The following is a 16610-nucleotide window of genomic DNA, read 5'->3' as shown; positions in this document are numbered from 1 at the left end:
GCGAGAGTGGGAAGGCAGTAGCAGCCTACTAGCAGGTGTGATAGGAGGAGGAGGAGGAGGAGGAGGAGGAGGAGGAGAAGCGTAGGCACGACCGTGGCCGAGGGGAGGCCGAAGCATGATCGCGCCTCCCGACGACGCGCGCCTTCGAGCGTTCCAACCGAGTTCATTGTACGGCTATCCGGTTGCCCTCCCACCTTTCCCTCCTCTTCGTCGGCCTCCAGCACTCGGAGGACCGGCGGTATCTGCCCCCATGGATTACTTCTCCAAGTTTCTTCGTTCGACGACCCAGCCAAGTCCCAAAGTCGAGGTTCGGTTGTTCTCGGTTGACGCGATACGCGGTGCTGAACACCCACCAGGTCGATCATGCGCAGGAATTCCATAAGTCATGGGTGCTCATCAAGGTTGTTCATCCATGAATCTGCGAGATAATACAAGAGACTCACAGCGCGGCAGAATACGTTGATACATCCCGACGAGCGGCAGCTCTCGCGAGGAATCGAATCGACCGACGTTCCCGCTCATCTACAGTCTATGGTCGATTCCCTGGTATGGGAGTCGACACGGACCGAGGAGGGGTATGTCATTGAGCTGCTTGCTTGGTACCATGGAGCTCACCCACTCCAGAGCCACGGGTGCTTGCCTAGAGTACTTGCTCAAGAATGGTAAGTCCTACTCAGATTATGCCACCTTCAATCCATGTTGATATGTTATAGACGTATTGGGGACCCTTGTCAAGCTCAGCGAATCTGACCGTCCTTTCGGCACGCAAGCAGAGGTTCTAAGAGCGGTCCAGAACATGGTCGTTCTCCTAGACGAGCAGTTCCTCGTGCACTCGGCAGTTCACAAAGCCGTACTCAGACTGCTCAGAAACTGTGTTGGCGACGACATTCAGGAACAACTCGATGGGCGTAACAAGGTTATGGGTGCCGCTGGTAATGCCGTCCGTGGCCAGCCATCCGAGTATGAGGAAGACCGTGCGTGCACCACACATTGGCCGTGGCTCATGCTCACATTCCGCATACAGTGGTTAACCTATTATGCATCCTGTGTAGCAGGATCCGAACATATCGAGAGCTGCTCATGATCTTCTTCCACGACAAGCACTGGTATCATCCAGAGCCTCTTTTTGCAGTGGAAGAGGAAGACGAGGATGAAGAGGATGAAGACGCGGAGACCTTGGCAGACCAGGACGCCCCAGAGCCAGCGAGTGAACAGGCCGCAGATGCGTCAAGAACACCGCGCCCCGGCTCTCCATCGCCTTCACAAGAGACAGCAAGCTCCGCGCCCGCATCTTCAGTGACAAAGAAGCCTGAGTATGAGTTCTTGCTCTTCAACTACCTGCTCCGCTTCGTGCACCGGGAAGGCCGTATCGGGGACTTCGCGCGCGCTGGCCTGCTGTTTCTTATGGACGTCGCCATGTCTCCGACCGGTCCCCATAACCGGTCCGCGGGAGACGGTATACAGCTGTCATCCTCGACCTCATCATTAGCAGACTCGCAGTCAGATCCTGCTACCGATGCAGGCCTCGCGCTGGCGGAGTACATCATTGACGGGGACTTCTCTGAAGTGCTGGCGGCCGGTGTCTCTGCAGTGTATTCCCTCCTCCCTTCGAAACTTGAGGTTCGGCCTCCTGCACCTGCGGAGAACGTTTCAGGAACTGCCATGGTTTTGGGAAGCTCAGCCGCTGAGCTCTCGGCCGAGGAGAAGGAGAAGCAGGAGGAGATTCGCGAGAAGAGCCGCGCGATGGGCGTAGAGGATGCGTCCAGTGTGGAATTCAAGTCGCGTCTCGACCACTTCCTCAAGCTCCTCGAGTTTCTGCAGGACGTCCTCCGTCGAAACATCATTCGCGAGACCAGCGACGATAGCCTCGACCCGTCCGCGCTTGTCGGCTCCGCAATCGTGCAGTCCATCCTGGACGCCATACGGAGGGTCTTCCTCGAGAACGTGCTATACCCTTCAATCCTGGAGTGCTCAGACGCGGACGGCAGCGCCGTCGCCGTCATGTCCTACATCGACATCATGATCCGCACGCTCCAGAACGGGCAGCTCGCCGACCTTCTGGTCGACTTCCTCATGAGCGAGGACAACACCGAGCTCGCGCGAAGCCGCATTAGGCATCAGCACCAAAACACCCTCACCCTCAACGGCAATATGCCGCCTGTCACGCGTGCACCGGCAAACGACAAGGAGAAGAAATTGCGGCGGCGCAGGAGTACGGCGATGGTGCTCTTGGAGATGGAGGCCCCGGACGCACGACGACAGTCGGAGTACTTCACGTCGATGGGCCGCTTCACGCTGAAGGATCTGTTGCTAAGCAGCCTGCGATCGAAGTCCCAGCCTACGACCACGGCTGCCCTACAACTATTGCAGTCGCTGTTGTTCCAGTACTGTCAGCTTTGCGTAGACCGACTGATGGTCGTCATCCGAGACCCGTATGCCACCAGCTTCCCGCAGCCAGCAGCTCTGGAAGCGCTCATGCCGGAGAAGCCAGCCGCGACCGAGGAAGACGACGAGGAGATGTTCGTGTATCCTGGTGCAGAAGACTCTCCGTTGGGTCGCAGTGCAAGCCCAGCTCCGGACAGCTCGATGCTCTTCGTGCAGCCCGACACTACGTACTGGACGCACGAACGCGAGATGGGCCTGTACCTCACCCTCGTCTCGCGTGTGGACCCTAACCACAACGAGGATGCCTTCAGCACGGGGTACGAGCACTACCTCCGGGACGCGCTGCTATCCATCGAGAACTCGATGTGCTTCCAGCAAGACATGGATCCCGAGGCGAGGTCGAAGATGAAGCACAGGCTGAATCCCAACGATCCCGTGCTCTCTCTGGTCCTGGAATCGCTGCGCAGGTTCTTCTCGAACACGCCAGAAATGAACATGGCCCTGACAGGCGTCCTCGCGACTCTCGCGACGTGTCCGGACCGCTCACTTGCAGGCTGGCTGACGTTCGCGCCGAAGGAAACCGACGCAGGACCGAACGGAGCAAGCGCGGATAGCAGCGTGTTCACGTATGGGGACGATGGAGACGACCGCTCAGTCGACTTCCGAATTGAAGAGCGACTGGCAGCGGAGTCACACTTCTTGCCCGCGTCTAGCATCGACGAGCAGTCTCGCCCTGTCGTGCACTCCGTCTTCCATGGCCTCGTCTCGCAGCTGGAGCGCTACCGGCAAATGGTAGACAACTTCGACCAGTACCTGATGGAGCGCAGGCAGGGCCTGTTGTTCAACGAAAATCTGACCGATGCGCTCACGCTCGCCATCGACTTTGAGGGAGGTGCGATGCCCAAGTCAACAGCTACGTTGTCTGCGACCGGGACTGCAGTCCCTGAGCTTATTACGCCTAGACCGAAGCCAAAAGCGAAGTCAGCGTCGTCCACTCTCGTGTCCTTCCTCACTCCCAAGAAGAACAAGTCACAGAAAACCCTCCTCTCAGAGCCTACCACGCCGCCGCGGGGCGCTGACCGTGCGGTCGACGCGAGTCCATTCGGGCCGCACTACCAGAAGACCGGCGCGATCGTCGTCGAGCCGTTCGCTGCGCCTGCGCCGTCTTCAGGCCCCTGGACGCCAAAGAAGTCGCGGCGGTGGAACGCAGACGAGGAGGACGTCTTCGGGTCGTCGGCACAGTGGGGTGAGAGCCGGTTCAAAGCAGAGCACAACGACGAGGAACTTGAGAGCACGGAGGACGAGAGGCAGGTAAAGCCCGCGAGCGTGACGCTGTCGAGGTTGCTGGACAATGTCGTAATTTTGGAAGAGTCGATCAAGGAGCTGGTCGCGATCATCCATGCGAGACGTAGCCTTGGGATCGACTCAATTCGATATCTGTAGATTTAGTACATACTACCTGGTCTCCCTTCGGACATGTGCATATGCTTGGTTCGCATTCATATACCACACGAGCTTCAGACAGATCGACGAATACTTAGCAATGACAACATGAGTACGAAATACATACAATAGCGGTGGTCGTGAAGGCATATCGTACAGTCGAGATCCACAAAGTCCACAAGAATGGGCGCGACATTGAGCATCATCTGGCCTTGCGTTCCTTCGCAGCCGCACGCCCTCTCTTCTTCGGTGATGCCGCAGCGTCCGTCTCGCTGGACTTCGCCTTGTCGCTGAACAAGTTGTCTTGCAATTTCGCGAATTCCTCGTCGTCGATTTCCGGCATCTCGACAGCGCCCTTCTTCGCCCTCTTCGCTGGTGGCTCCTCTTCATCGTCTGCTGCCGCCTTGCCACGCTTCTTGCCCTTCTTTCCCTTCGACGGCGGTTCGGCGTACTTCTCCGCAAGGCTATCGAAGAAGTTGTTCATGTTCTTGCGCTTCTTCAGAATGAGGGCCTGCAATGCAGAATGGTCCTCCTCTGCTGTCTCGCCACCGTCCTCCTGGACATCCTTCCCCTTCCCCTTGCCTTTACCACCCTTTCCCTTCCGCGCTCCAGTCTTCCCGCTGCCGTAGAACTCGTCCCAAACACCGAGCTCCTTCGCGAGCTCCTCCGCCTCCTTGGATTCCTTCTGACTCTGCTTCTTGCGGACGAGTTTCCCCTTCTCGTCCTTGATACTCGACTCCCATTGCGGGAGTGACGGGAGCGTGCCATCCTTGATGAGCTTTGAGATCATCACGATGAAGCGCGCTTCGTCGTCGTGGGTGGAATGGGGAATGTGATTCATCATCTCGCCAATGGACCCCTTCGCATCGACGTAGGCCTGCTTGACGTCCTCTCCCTCCTCCAGAGAACCTACGGGCCATGAGTTTTGAGCGCGATTGATATGTGCGCACGACTCACCCTGATACTGTTTCTTGTCATCATCGAGCTTCCCTCTCGTCACGCTGTCGAAGAGCTCCTCGAAGTATGCTTCCCAGCCATCCTCTCCCGGCGAGAGACCCGCCCCCTCATCCGTCTTGCCCGTCTTGTCGTAGCGCGCCCTCCGTTTCTCATCAGAGAGCACGGTATATGCGAAGCCAACCTGCTGAAACCTCAACGACGCGTCGGCTTTGGCGGTTTCACTCGCGGTAGCGTGTTTGTCAGGATGGTGTACTAGGGCAAGGCGGCGGTAGGCTTTCTTGATCTCGTCTGGCTTGGCATCCGGTGAGATTGAGAGCACCTCGTATAGATCTACGTCCTCCTGATCTGGAAAGAACTGTGAGATAGGATCCGCGCGGTCGTCCATAGTGAAAGTTCGTCCACGCGAACGATGGTGGTCGAGGGTGAGACGCGATGGGCGCCTCGACGCGTTTACTCGCTCTGACGCGCTACACGTGATACCGCGTTCTACCTTCGAAGCGCGCGGCCCTGGTCGTTGTATTGACTTTCTCCAGCCCTAGTCATAGGCTCATACATTCCCTCGCCGTTGCAGTGCTACAGATGACATGGTACGTGATACATTCTGCCCAACGACTTTCGTGATGGTTACATGACTATCTTCCTTACAGTTTACTTTGACTGGTTGATGTTAAGCCGAGTTCATCAGCTAGAATTTGAAGGGCCTGTTTCATGATGACTTTCGTTAGAATCACGTAGCATCAGCATGCAGGTCGACGTACCAAAATCTTGCTGAAGTATCGAGCGGACGGGAAGGGTCCCATGACGAGCCAGAAACCCGGCTGACCAGTGGGTCTGTAGCCCTTTCTCATCTCCCCTCCGTCATCCAGACCCTCCATCTGCGTGCCGATGCGATCCAAGATGGACTCTCCAAAGACTGCTTTGATGTTCTCGGTCAGAGGCAAGTAGCCCGTCCTGTGCGTGGGTGAGCTCATGCCTCCCGAGTCCCGTCGGATCTATAGCGGCTTACGCGTATACGACGACGTCGGCCTCGGCTTTTGACCCATCGTCGAACACCACGCTGTCCTTCTCAAACTTCGCGATCTCGCCGCTCTTGACCTAGCATCGTACATTTTCTGGTATGGTTCTCAAGCCTCATGATGGGCAAGCTTACCTTGACCTTGCCGTCGATGATGAGCTTACCGCAGCCTCTGTCCAGCACTGACATGATCCAGTTTAGGCGACCCTGTCTGAAAGCTAATGGCCCACTTACTAGTGCCCGCCGTCATTCGAGCTAGGACATATCCGATCAAGCCGACCTCGCCTCCACCTGGTGTAAGCTCCCAGGTTAGTTGGTAACCAGCGTTGGTCAATCCATCGAATAGATCCTTGTCCATGCCCTTCAGCCTCGCAGTGCCTCCCCCGACAGCCATCTTCATAGCGAGGGCTGGCGGCATGGAGTTGCTGAGGAAATCCGAGTCCTGGATAGCGTACTTCTCGTTGTACGTGGTCCCGAAGAGGACCTTGTCCACGGTGTTCGCAGAGACTACGCACGTCGGGCTACGTTGCACCATGGTGATCTTTCGGTGTGTATCCATATCAGCTACGGTGACTTGAGGACTGATGACGTACTTACGCTGGAAGCGCCTTTGGCAACAAAGTCAATGCATAGGTCATGGGCCGCATTACCCTGTCGAAAAATACGTGACAGTCGCATCACTTTTCGTCGGATTGATTGGCGGAACTAGACTCACAGAGCCAACAACGACCACTCGTTTTCCGGCAAAGGGGGCTGCCCCACGATGGTCGTCGGAGTGATACACGCTTCCAGCAAAGTCACTCATGCCCTCAACCTTGGGAAATTTCGCAGGACCATTACCCGCTGCGAGGATGATATGCCTCGGCTCCATGTACACCTTTTGCCCATCTCGGTTTACTGTCACTTTCCAGCATTTCTTGTCCTCGTCGTAGATTGGAGGTCCCTCGGTTGTGCTTGACTGCCAGATGCGCAGATCCTGAGCCTTGGCGTAGAATTCGAGGAAGTCCGCTACTTTGTCCTTTCCGATGTAGTTGGGGTACGTGGTTCTTCGGTCCTCCCGTCAGTCGGGTGTCTGTCATCTGTGTAAAATGACTTACGGCCAAGGTTGATAGGCCACTGGCGCAAAGGTGAGGATCGTCATCTATCTCCACGATGTTATGACCACTTACTCGAACAGTGATGAGCTGACGTCTGCGTTGTCAGGTTGGGGTATCTTTATGCGCATCGTATTCTCAAGACTAGTGATACACCCGGGACACTCTGAACGCACCTGTTCCTCCATACGTGTGCGACAGTAGGGTTCTTGTCGATGATGAGGGCCCGCACACCCAGCTTCCGAAGGCGGGCGGCGCACATCATGCCTGTCTGCCCGCCACCAACTACATCACAGTGAGTTGATCCGTTCGCGTATACGGAGATCACGATCTCACTTCAGGGCCTGCCTTGGATGTCATCAGACTCACTTATGAGGACAGTCGGGTCCTGATCGATCGCCGCCAGTTCCTTCGCCTTCACTTCTTCGTAGGTCGAGAGATCGGGGAAGAGCCCCGGCGGACGACCGCGCGGTTCCTCGTGTCCTTTGATATCCTCAAGGGTCAAGAAGACAGCCAATGCCTTCCACTCGCCGTTGGGATTCTGGACGACACGGAAGAACCCACGGCCACTGGCTGGCGGCGAAGTGAGCCCAAACTCGAAAGCTCCCTGCACACCTTGCTTTGTGGGGTCGGAAGGAAGTGGGAACGCAGCGGGCGGCCCCAGGGTAGACGATGCTTCGATGCGGACGTCGTGTAGGCCAGCGCGCGCGAGTCTGGTGCGGTCATCGACTGTCTCGGACAAGTATGCCTTCAGGCTGTCATGTCCTCCGAGCGACTTCACGTCCCATTGGAAGCATAGCAGGTCTGCACAGGCGTTATATCGTCAGCATGGTAGTTAGGATGCCGGGACAAGACTCACCTCTCAGCCAACTCGTGGGGAGGAATAGTTTAACGAACGCATCGACGTCAGCGGCTGCGGCTGCGTTCTGGAAGCCTTCAAGCCACCCGCTAGCGACAGCGTGAGGGTCGAGGGAGGTCATGGTTAGGCTCAGGGGGATGCGCGGATGTCTACCGATGATATGGACGCCACAAAGCTCTTGCTTGCTAAAAGAGTCCCGGGGCTGGCAGGCTAGAATTCGGTCTCCGTATCAGACATCTGATCCAACTCAATGCATAGCATGATGGCTCTTCTGGCGGGTTTGGGATGGGCGTGGCAGCGTGATGCTGCGTACTTATCTCAGTCGATAACCACAGAAGCTTGATCAAGACACATCATTCCAAGAGGGGGATGACTGGGCGCCGTGATCTGCAATTCTGAGAGTTCACATTAGCTGGCATGTAATCCCTGCAGCTGCAAGTAGAACGACGATCATGGCATGACCGCAACGTTAACGTTACCGGAGGCTCGACACAGGTCGTGAATGCCTCACTCACTTGGTAATCTCCCGGATCCCGCTGCGGAACAGTTGGCAAGGCATCCGACTCGGACTCCGGGATAAGTATGTACGATCAGTCAGACGTACATATCAATGCGGCTGTTCATTTGAACAGATAGACTTACGAGAGTAGCCACCTTGATCACAGTGTCTGGCCTTCTGCGGCCGGGTCTCCTGCTACTTCCATGTTGCTAAACCCCTTCCTAAACAAATGTGCACAGGCGGAGAGCGTCGGGCCTTTGCCCGGCGTTGCAAGTGGGACACTCTGCCGGTTGACATCCAGAGTTGTCGGCACGGCCGCACGAAAGTCTTTTTGTCAGTACTCAGGCGGCCGGCTCAGGCTATCGGTCGCAAGAAATAGTCTTGACTGTATTTTTCTGAACCCGACAGTGTCGAACAACCGGCTAGAAGTTTACAGATCTAAGGAACTAGAGGTTGTTGACTCCTCTACTTCACTCAACTTGAAGGGGCTGCATGGGCCTCGACCCGGCCCTCGACTCGGTGCCTCATTACCCTCGCTGTCTGGAATCTTGACCTATTCCTCTCCAACCACTGGAAGAATTGCATATGTATATGGGTCGCCTGCCTACCTCACATGAATGCATCCTGAGTACTAGCTATAGTACCCTTGCACCGTAACAAATCTAATTGGGCATGGTGCAAGCCAGCAGGCGAGCTCGAGACTACTAAAGCGAGGATGCTCGGGGATGGCTCGGCGTCCGCTTCAACGCCTGCCTAATTAGGAAGGTGTCCCTCCCACCTGGGTGTTCCTGGTATACGGATGAACGTAAAAACAGAAAATAGCACCGGCCTCAGAGGGAGGAAAAACATGGACAATCAGGTAATCGAAACCTGGACCTCACGCAATCTTCGCAGAGGTGCGAAGCGTGCGCTCTACCAACTGAGCTAATTGCCCATGAAAGTCAGGTGCCCTGCGAATCTCAAACGCCTGGTAACCGCATGATACGTGGTTTTGCTTTCTGTAGCCAGCAATAGCGACTCATCTCTGGCAGAGTTCTGACGTGCGCAGCTCGATTTCGTGTACTTTTCCGCACGACAGAGCAAGCCTTGTGCGTGACTGCTATATTGACAGTGTTTCTGTGGGCGAGGGTCCATATGCACGTGACGATGATGTCGCGAAGCAAGCGCCGAGTGGCACTACCGTGACGGTATTACTCGCGCCCAAGTCGCGTCCCATTGCACTTAGTGACTTGACGGTATCTCTTCTGCGTCCCATCGCTCCTTGCATCCCAAGCTGCAGCATGTCACTGCGTCGTAACCCAACGCAAAAGATATGCATACTTTCCAAGATTACCCGTCGCAGTTATTCCTCGCTTCCTAGACCGTACCGCTTTCACGTCGGGGCCAGCTGGGCGGGCAAGCCGCCAGATCCACAAATGCGTCGTTTCAAGACAAAGCCCTTCGCACCGGACAGCGACATTGGCCAGTGGAGAGACCACCTGATCGCTAAATATCACTCACCTGTGGGCAACCATATCGGCGAGGATTTCTTCTACGTACAGGACGTGAGTTGTTGTGCAGTGCTCTTCTACGCGCGTACTGAACAGTCTTCGCGCTGCAGATGCGAAATCAGTCGGTAGGTAAGCCGCTTCCAGGTTGACTTATCTCTCTGATTCGTCTCTGTGTGCTTGTCCAACACGCCTCTGTTTATGTCAGGGCGTGTCGTTCGGCGTAGCGGATGGTGTCGGAGGCTGGGTTGACTCCGGAGTGGATCCTTCACTATTCTCGCAAGCCTTGATGTATCACGCCCATCGCTATTCAAAGGCCGCATGGGCAGGAGAACCAGAAACCGATCCTATCCAGGAGGCGGAAGAAAGACAGCAGGTAGAGGGCTGGGAGCTGAGTCCGGCGGAGTGTCTGGAGCTTGCGTATGGGGGTGTACTGCGTGAACGCGGCGTCAAAGCAGGTATGTAACTTGACCCCATGCGCCTCGTGAATCCTGACGAGCTCGGAGTATCTCTCGTCACCATGTTGTAGGCTCTAGTACTGCCTGCTTGCTCACACTGAATGCTGCGTCCGGGGTACTTCGAGCCGCCAAGTACGTCCTAACACGTCATCGCTCTACTGCAGTAATCTCATGTCATATCACAGCTTAGGTGATAGCGGCTTCTCTATATTCCGCTCATCGAACGTGGTCCACCAGCAGCGCTCACAGCAGCATTTCTTCAATTGTCCAAAGTAAGGCGAATATCGAACTCCACTCATCATTCATAACGTCTCTGCAGACAGCTATCCAAACTACCACAGGGTACGCCAGGTTTCTCTCGAGCCGTGATCGACTCTCCTCGTGAGGCCGACACTTTCGAAACCAAGCTGCGAGACGGTGACATCGTCATTGCATACGTGAGTGTCGTCGGTCGACTACGCTAGAATCAAGGATTCACCGGTGGTCTCCTCCCTCCTAGAGTGATGGTCTTGCGGATAATGTCTTCCCCGCGGAGATGAATACGATATGCACGCTTGTTTCGCGGCAATATACCAATTCTGCTCCGCCGCCGAGTCCACAGCAGGAAGGCGATACCGATGAGAAACAAGCAGTACAGGATGTACGTGACAATCTCACAGAACTGAGCAACTGATAGACGTGGGTCTCATGACAGGTCTCGGACGATGAGCTGGTACAAACGATCGCCGAGCGATTAGTGGAGTATGCTATGGCGTGTATGAAAAAGAAAAATCGCGCGAGTCCCTTCGAGCGAGCCGCGGCAAGGGAAGGCATGTACTTCCGTGGTGGAGTAAGTTGACCGTTCATGCACTCTCTCGGACGACTTTGACACTCCTGCATCTGCTGTAGAAAGAAGACGAGTAAGTCCTAGAAAGTTGGTTCCGTGAATGTTATCCTGACTGTGGAACCCAGCGTGACGGTTGTCGTTGCACTTGTCAAGGAGACATGATAATCATGACTCTTGTCATGCCCTTGGTGCTATATCATATCCCAGAATAAGCATACGTTCCCTGGATCGGCCATGGACATTCCTACCGTCCAAGCATAGACCCTATGCTAGCATAGTATTGTATATGTATTGTACATTGGTCGGACTTCACAACCTAATTCTTTTATCGGACTATCCACACGCTCCATGCGGTATTGGCAGAACCACTCATGCAATCGATTTCTGGTGAAAGCAACGGACATGAACCAGCGCGACGATCGGGGTGACATGCGGCTCCAAGGTCTGCGCGAGATCAGAGTTGGCGTTCGATGAAGCTTTCGATGACTCCGGCGTGCGTCAAGGGATATTCCTTCAACACGACCTCGCCATTCTCAACGAAGGTGTTAGGCTGCACGAAGATCTTGCGGGGCTAAGGGTGAGAGAAGTCAGTGCCGAGTTAACCCGTCTCAAGGGAAGAACCGATATGATAGCCGGTGCTGGGAACGTACCAGCTTCTTCTTGAGCACCAAGTCTCGAATCTCGCCCTCCCAGCCGGGCAGGGGAGTCGTCAGCTCCGTGTAGTACGCACGCGCACCCGGGCCGTCCGCAGTGCTCTTGCGCACCTGGAGCTCGATGAGAAGCTTGCCCGCGACCTCACGGCCGTGGGTGAGCACCTTCTCCTTATCCACCTACAAGGTCAAGGTCAGGGACATCGTGGCTACTGCGGCCGTAGGACAAGTTACCCGGATGTAGAGATTCTCTAGCGTGCCGTCGGCGCCGCGGACCTCCTCGAGCCGTGCGATGCCTGACTTGATCAGGTGTTGCGTGATGCCGAGCCTATGGAGTGCGTCAGTCAGCAAGACAGACGAACACAGAAGGTTTACGAGTAACTCACCGCGCTTGCATGTGTGCCTGCCCGTGCTTCTTCGTGGCTGGGTCATAATACTCGAGAGCACGAAGACCCGCGCGGGCCATGAGCAGGAAGGTGACGTATTGGACGTCCTCCACGTCCTTCTTGTCCGTGTACTGCGCACACAGTCAGCTCCCACATGACCAAAATACCAAGCTTGGACTGCGCTTACATTGAAGATCTTGAGGATTGCAGGTTCGCTAACGACTGATCGACGGCTTAATGACCCCCGCAGCACCGGGACTGCTGTAATGCAGGCACTCACGGTAAAGTGCCACTGTCTCAGCTCTGCATTCTTCCATGGAAGAGGACACCTCGCCAAGGACGGAACCTGGTGTTTGACCGGGCTTGTACCAGGACGTGCTTATTCATGAGGCGTTGTGAGACCACCGACTATCCGGATCCTGACTAGTATGACTTACATCGGCTTGCCCGTAAGCGGGTTAGTGATCTGTATCCGAGGTAGGGTCATAGGCCTCTAGCTCAATCGATAACGGTGTGGTCGTACCTTCGCAGGGTCGAAGTTCTTGGTCCCGTCCGCATTCTCCTGGAACAATTTGCCGCTCCCGTGGCCGAGCAATTCATGGTTAGCAACCTGCAGCTCAAAAGCGCGGGAGTCCCATGCGTTGTAAAGATCTACATCATCCGGATGGATGAATGTGAGTTCCTCGTCTATACGTGTAACTGAGTTTAGACGCTCAGTTCTGCGCGGATACACGTAAACATACTAGGGGCTTTGGCGGCAAGGATATTCTGCGACGGTTGAATGAAGGCCGAACACAACGTGGTCTAGGCGTAAGACTCACTGCCAGAGATACGTTCTTGAATCCAACGGATTCCCGAATCTCGTAGTAGTTCTGTATAACTCTTGAGCATCAGCTGTGAGCCCTGATGATCAGTTCCTTACTGGGATCTATGTCGTGTGTATCATGAGACATCAGAACGGCTGAAAGATATAAGAGCGGAGAAACATACGTTGATACCAGCCGGGATTCCTAGCGGAGCGACAGATGAGGCTGGTCAGGATCACCATACTCGGGAACATATGGAACCTCACTTACCGCCCGTTGCGAATGTCAGAATCTCCAACGCCGTGAAATCGGGCTTCCGGAACTTGTCGACCTCGAAGTCCTTTCCCCAAGGAAGCACTTCGAGAAGTTCGGGCGCCTTGGCGACGAGGGTGTCGTATTTCGCGCTCATCGCCTTATTGACGATAGCGGTGAACCCTATCCGAAGGACTTGTTACTAACCGACCTAGCACTAGATCGGGGCCAAGGGTAGCTTTTACCTTCCCATTCAGCGCGACCGCCGTATGGGTCAACGTAAGTCTCGATGAAGCCAATGTAGCTCTCTACGACAGGTCCGACGTCCTTCACCCATTCCGTCGAACCCTTCTTGTGAGCTTCAATGGAGCCGGTCTCGAAGCTAGCAATCGGTTAGTATGTCCCGGTTTAGAAAGCTGATTGAGCATACGATTCGATGTATCCGTCGAGCATGGCTGCTTGATGGTCATTTGCGACGGATTTCTTAGCCTAAACCTTTTGTGAGCGGTGCAGATGTTAAGCTGCCCATGTCCCGTACCTCCTTCAGTGCGGCTGCTGCTTTTTGCAGCGGCCCTGCAAAGTCACCGTACTCGATAGTGAGCTGTACGCCCTTGGCCTTGATCTCGATTTCGTGCAAAGATGCAGGCTTAGGGTTGGCGGACGCGACCAGGAGAGCGAAGCTGTCAGGACCATCCTTCCTGACGCTATGTACCAGAATTAGCGAATGCTAGACTTTTTGTCATCGTGGATTCTCACCGAGTGTTGAGCACGTCGATGCCAAGCTTCTCTGCAGTGGCTTGTATAGCAGCCACTTCATCGTCCAGGATGGGCTCGCCAGGGTAGTAGTTGGAGACATGACCCTCACGGCGCTTCCCAATGAAGTTACTCGACTCGGGGAGCAGCTGATAAATGTGGTCCTTCAGCTAAATATTCAAACTCAGTACAAAAATCTACGCAGGAAGTTGAGCCTCTTCGTCACCTCGTTCCATAGAGGCAGCGCCTCCGACGCATTCGCGGATTTCTGAATAACAGCAGCGAACTTGGCTTCCGGGACACGAGGAACAATCTTCGAGAACCCAAATGATTTGTAGTTCACGAGATTGCTGAGAACCTGAGTGGTGTACTGCATGAGGTCTTCCCATTCCTCTGACGTCAGAGCAGACTTCTGCTGCAAGCCAGGGAGGTCTGTAAGCTTCCCCTTGTCGCTGAAGGTCAAGATGAGCAAGTCATAGAGCTTCTGTGCTTGCGGCGTCCATTGCCCTTGTATGATGCGCGCGCCTGCCCAGGAGGCTTGGCCAACGTAGTGGGCGTACTTCTTCTCCTTTGGCCTGTATGACCGTGGAATCGCATGAATAAGTCTTCGGTCGTCTGCATGTCTAGGACTTACGTTAGTTGCGCAAAGGACTTCGCGACGTCCAGGCTGCATAGTGGCGCCGAGCGATCCGCGAAGAAACGGTCTGCCGCGACATTGACCATTGTTCGCAAAGTTGACGGTGATTTCTGAAGCGTGAGTGTGTGTCCCTTGCAAGCTACGGGGCGCAGATGGCGGGCAGACAAGAGACGGCTGCGAGCCACCAGCATCTGCAGCTTGTCCCTGGCGTGATCAGATGCAAGCACGAGACTCTGGCTGAAGTGGCTTCGGAGGCATCTGGCAATCGCCGCACCCCGATCTCCGATGCCCTCGATCAAGATTGTGCCTCTACGCACCTCCGCCCACACCCTCACACACTCTCCAACCCTCGGCACAACTAATCACTCAACTATGTACTATTATGCGCTCGAACAGCATCACACGCGAAAATATTATATACACAGGCACAAGCAAGGGGATACAGAGGGGGCAGCCGACGCAGCCTGTCGGCAACACCTTACTTCTTTTCTTGCTGCTGTCGAACAGCATCGCGCACGCGAACGTAGTTCGCCCACAAAGCCTTCCATTCGGTCTCCAGTGTTCCCTCGCTGGCCTTGCCAATCCCACCTGCCCTGTCCGCGGCAACACCAGCCCAGCCCAATGCCCGCTCGTAGCATTCGAGCGCCTTCTCCGACGCCCCTGCGGCTCGGGTTCCCTCGATGAGGATACCCATGAGATTCCATGCTTCCGCTGCTGTGCGGCGCGAGTCTCTCAGCAGGCTCTTGGCAGGCCTACTCATTGAGGTTGACTTGGCATAGTCAGGCACCAGCGGCGTATCGGAGGATGGTGGGTGAGGGATTTTAGATTCGGGCGCGTCGGGATGTATGATAGGAAGGCCAGAGAGTGCAAGAGCAACGCGTTCCGAAGACTCGGCCGCACGTGTGAGCCACTGCAGCGGTACCTCTTGCTTCGCCCTGAGAACATGCTCAACTTCCGCAAGATGAACCGAGAGAAGCGATGAGCGGTGCAGGAGGTACAATGCATGCAAGGCCCGAGGACGCGACGCAGATTCGAATGACTCCGGTTGTTTGATGGACCGCAGAAGGTCAAGCGACGATTGCTCCAGAGACCGCGCCTGTTCGAGTTGTCCAGATGTCGCGTAGAACACAGACAGGGAGACGAGCGTGGAGGCGAGCGTCCGCTGCGCAAGAGGAGAGGAGGGAGCAGAGTCTGGGACGACTGGCACAGCAGCGGCGGCTTCTGGGCGTGCCTTGTCTTGCACCAACTGTATCGACCGCGCCCACCATGCCAAAGCGTCTTCGGGGTCGTCTAGGCGTTGATTCAGATCCCCGAGTTTTGACGCAACACGCGCCGCGTCGATGCCCTTGCCAGGAAGGCTGGCCCATACTCGTTCGAACTCGTCCCTCGCCTCGAATACACCTTCCTTCGTCCCCATGCGCTCCATGATATTCGCGTGCCAGACAGTAAGCTCCGTAACCGTCTCCGGGCGCACCTTCTTCGGATTCTCCATCGCAGCGTGGATGGCGATACTGAGGAAATCCTGAGCGTACTCCAGCTCTGCTGGGACGGCACTCAGGGTGCCGCTCTCCGGACGTACGCGGCCGCTGTACGCTTTAGAACCGATGACGCTGGTTGTGGTACCGGGCCCCCAGTTCTGGGCCATCCAGGCCGCACGCACAGCTACACGGCCTTTGAATCCAAGACCAGGATCCGTCCCGCCCTGTGCCCCTCCAGACGAGCGTTCTGCTTCGAGATCCCACTCCCACTTGCGGACCTCCTCGTCCTGCTCGGGTGCAAGTGCTGCGTTCTCCACCCACATGTGGGCAGCTGCAAACCCTGTGCCCACCGTCGTGCCCACCGTGACCAAGCCTATGGCGGTGAATTTGACGAAGCGGTAGAAAAAGTCGAGCGTGAACGTTGTGTATCTCGATACGCTGTCCTCTACGAGCACCGACGGGGGTTCGGTCGAGTCCGTCTTCCACGGGGTGAGTCTGCCCTTGCCCGTAGACTCATAGCGGCGAGGTTGAAGGTGTTGGCGGCGAAGAGCTGGCCGGGATGCGCGGAGGACAGCTGATGGTGCCTTCGCAAGCATCGGAGGGCGTGACATAACCCGGCGTGACC

The 16610-nt window shown here is 55.8% G+C and overlaps 6 protein-coding genes and 1 non-coding gene across 7 annotated transcripts; 2 read left to right on the top strand and 5 right to left on the bottom strand.

Annotated features, from left to right (window-relative positions):
- Positions 1–151: 151 nt before the first annotated feature.
- On the top strand, positions 152–3929 carry C8Q71DRAFT_220169 (Retinoic acid induced 16-like protein-domain-containing protein). The gene is made up of 6 exons (XM_047917097.1): positions 152–307; positions 357–401; positions 454–575; positions 625–662; positions 714–974; positions 1025–3929. Exons 1-6 carry the CDS (start codon positions 251–253, stop codon positions 3826–3828), a joined length of 3327 nt encoding a protein of 1108 aa, XP_047783821.1. The 5' UTR covers positions 152–250; the 3' UTR covers positions 3829–3929.
- A 101-nt stretch (positions 3930–4030) lies between these two features.
- C8Q71DRAFT_699425 (uncharacterized protein) lies at positions 4031–5170 on the bottom strand (the record flags this gene model as incomplete). The annotated part of the gene is made up of 2 exons (XM_047920072.1): positions 4031–4737; positions 4786–5170. 2 exons carry the CDS (start codon positions 5168–5170, stop codon positions 4031–4033), a joined length of 1092 nt encoding a protein of 363 aa, XP_047783820.1.
- Positions 5171–5308: 138 nt separating this feature from the next.
- C8Q71DRAFT_220125 (uncharacterized protein) lies at positions 5309–8166 on the bottom strand. Its single transcript, XM_047917096.1, has 11 exons — positions 7754–8166; positions 7264–7698; positions 7071–7179; positions 6970–7013; positions 6898–6916; positions 6516–6846; positions 6398–6451; positions 6035–6341; positions 5936–5982; positions 5792–5880; positions 5309–5736 (listed from the first exon to the last, which is right to left on the bottom strand). The coding sequence occupies exons 1-11, from the start codon at positions 7872–7874 to the stop codon at positions 5523–5525; spliced, it is 1770 nt and encodes a 589-aa protein (XP_047783819.1). The 5' UTR covers positions 7875–8166; the 3' UTR covers positions 5309–5522.
- A 934-nt stretch (positions 8167–9100) lies between these two features.
- Positions 9101–9186, bottom strand: C8Q71DRAFT_t10. The gene has a single exon. It is a non-coding gene; the product is annotated as a tRNA-Ala (tRNA).
- Positions 9187–9532: 346 nt separating this feature from the next.
- C8Q71DRAFT_720216 (protein serine/threonine phosphatase 2C) lies at positions 9533–11185 on the top strand (the record flags this gene model as incomplete). Its single annotated transcript, XM_047921347.1, has 9 exons — positions 9533–9796; positions 9948–10197; positions 10269–10329; positions 10383–10469; positions 10517–10634; positions 10697–10837; positions 10892–11026; positions 11086–11096; positions 11149–11185. The coding sequence occupies 9 exons, from the start codon at positions 9533–9535 to the stop codon at positions 11183–11185; spliced, it is 1104 nt and encodes a 367-aa protein (XP_047783818.1).
- Positions 11186–11477: 292 nt separating this feature from the next.
- On the bottom strand, positions 11478–14593 carry C8Q71DRAFT_853294 (aflatoxin-detoxifizyme; the record flags this gene model as incomplete). The annotated part of the gene is made up of 19 exons (XM_047926926.1): positions 11478–11594; positions 11674–11853; positions 11908–12001; positions 12060–12190; positions 12247–12281; positions 12340–12437; positions 12497–12525; positions 12583–12746; positions 12803–12827; positions 12881–12931; positions 12982–12987; positions 13050–13069; positions 13136–13300; positions 13363–13499; positions 13548–13606; positions 13656–13821; positions 13874–14040; positions 14097–14445; positions 14505–14593. 19 exons carry the CDS (start codon positions 14591–14593, stop codon positions 11478–11480), a joined length of 2082 nt encoding a protein of 693 aa, XP_047783817.1.
- A 273-nt stretch (positions 14594–14866) lies between these two features.
- C8Q71DRAFT_734366 (uncharacterized protein) lies at positions 14867–16579 on the bottom strand. Its single transcript, XM_047922394.1, has one exon. The coding sequence runs from the start codon at positions 16306–16308 to the stop codon at positions 14986–14988; it is 1323 nt and encodes a 440-aa protein (XP_047783816.1). The 5' UTR covers positions 16309–16579; the 3' UTR covers positions 14867–14985.
- Between the last annotated feature and the right edge of the window lie 31 nt (positions 16580–16610).

This window comes from Rhodofomes roseus (genome assembly GCF_022264815.1).
Source record: "Rhodofomes roseus strain CIRM-BRFM 1785 chromosome Unknown C8Q71scaffold_2, whole genome shotgun sequence".
Classification (NCBI taxonomy): Eukaryota; Fungi; Basidiomycota; class Agaricomycetes; order Polyporales; family Fomitopsidaceae; genus Rhodofomes; species Rhodofomes roseus.
This window is presented reverse-complemented; position numbering and strand designations above follow the sequence as displayed.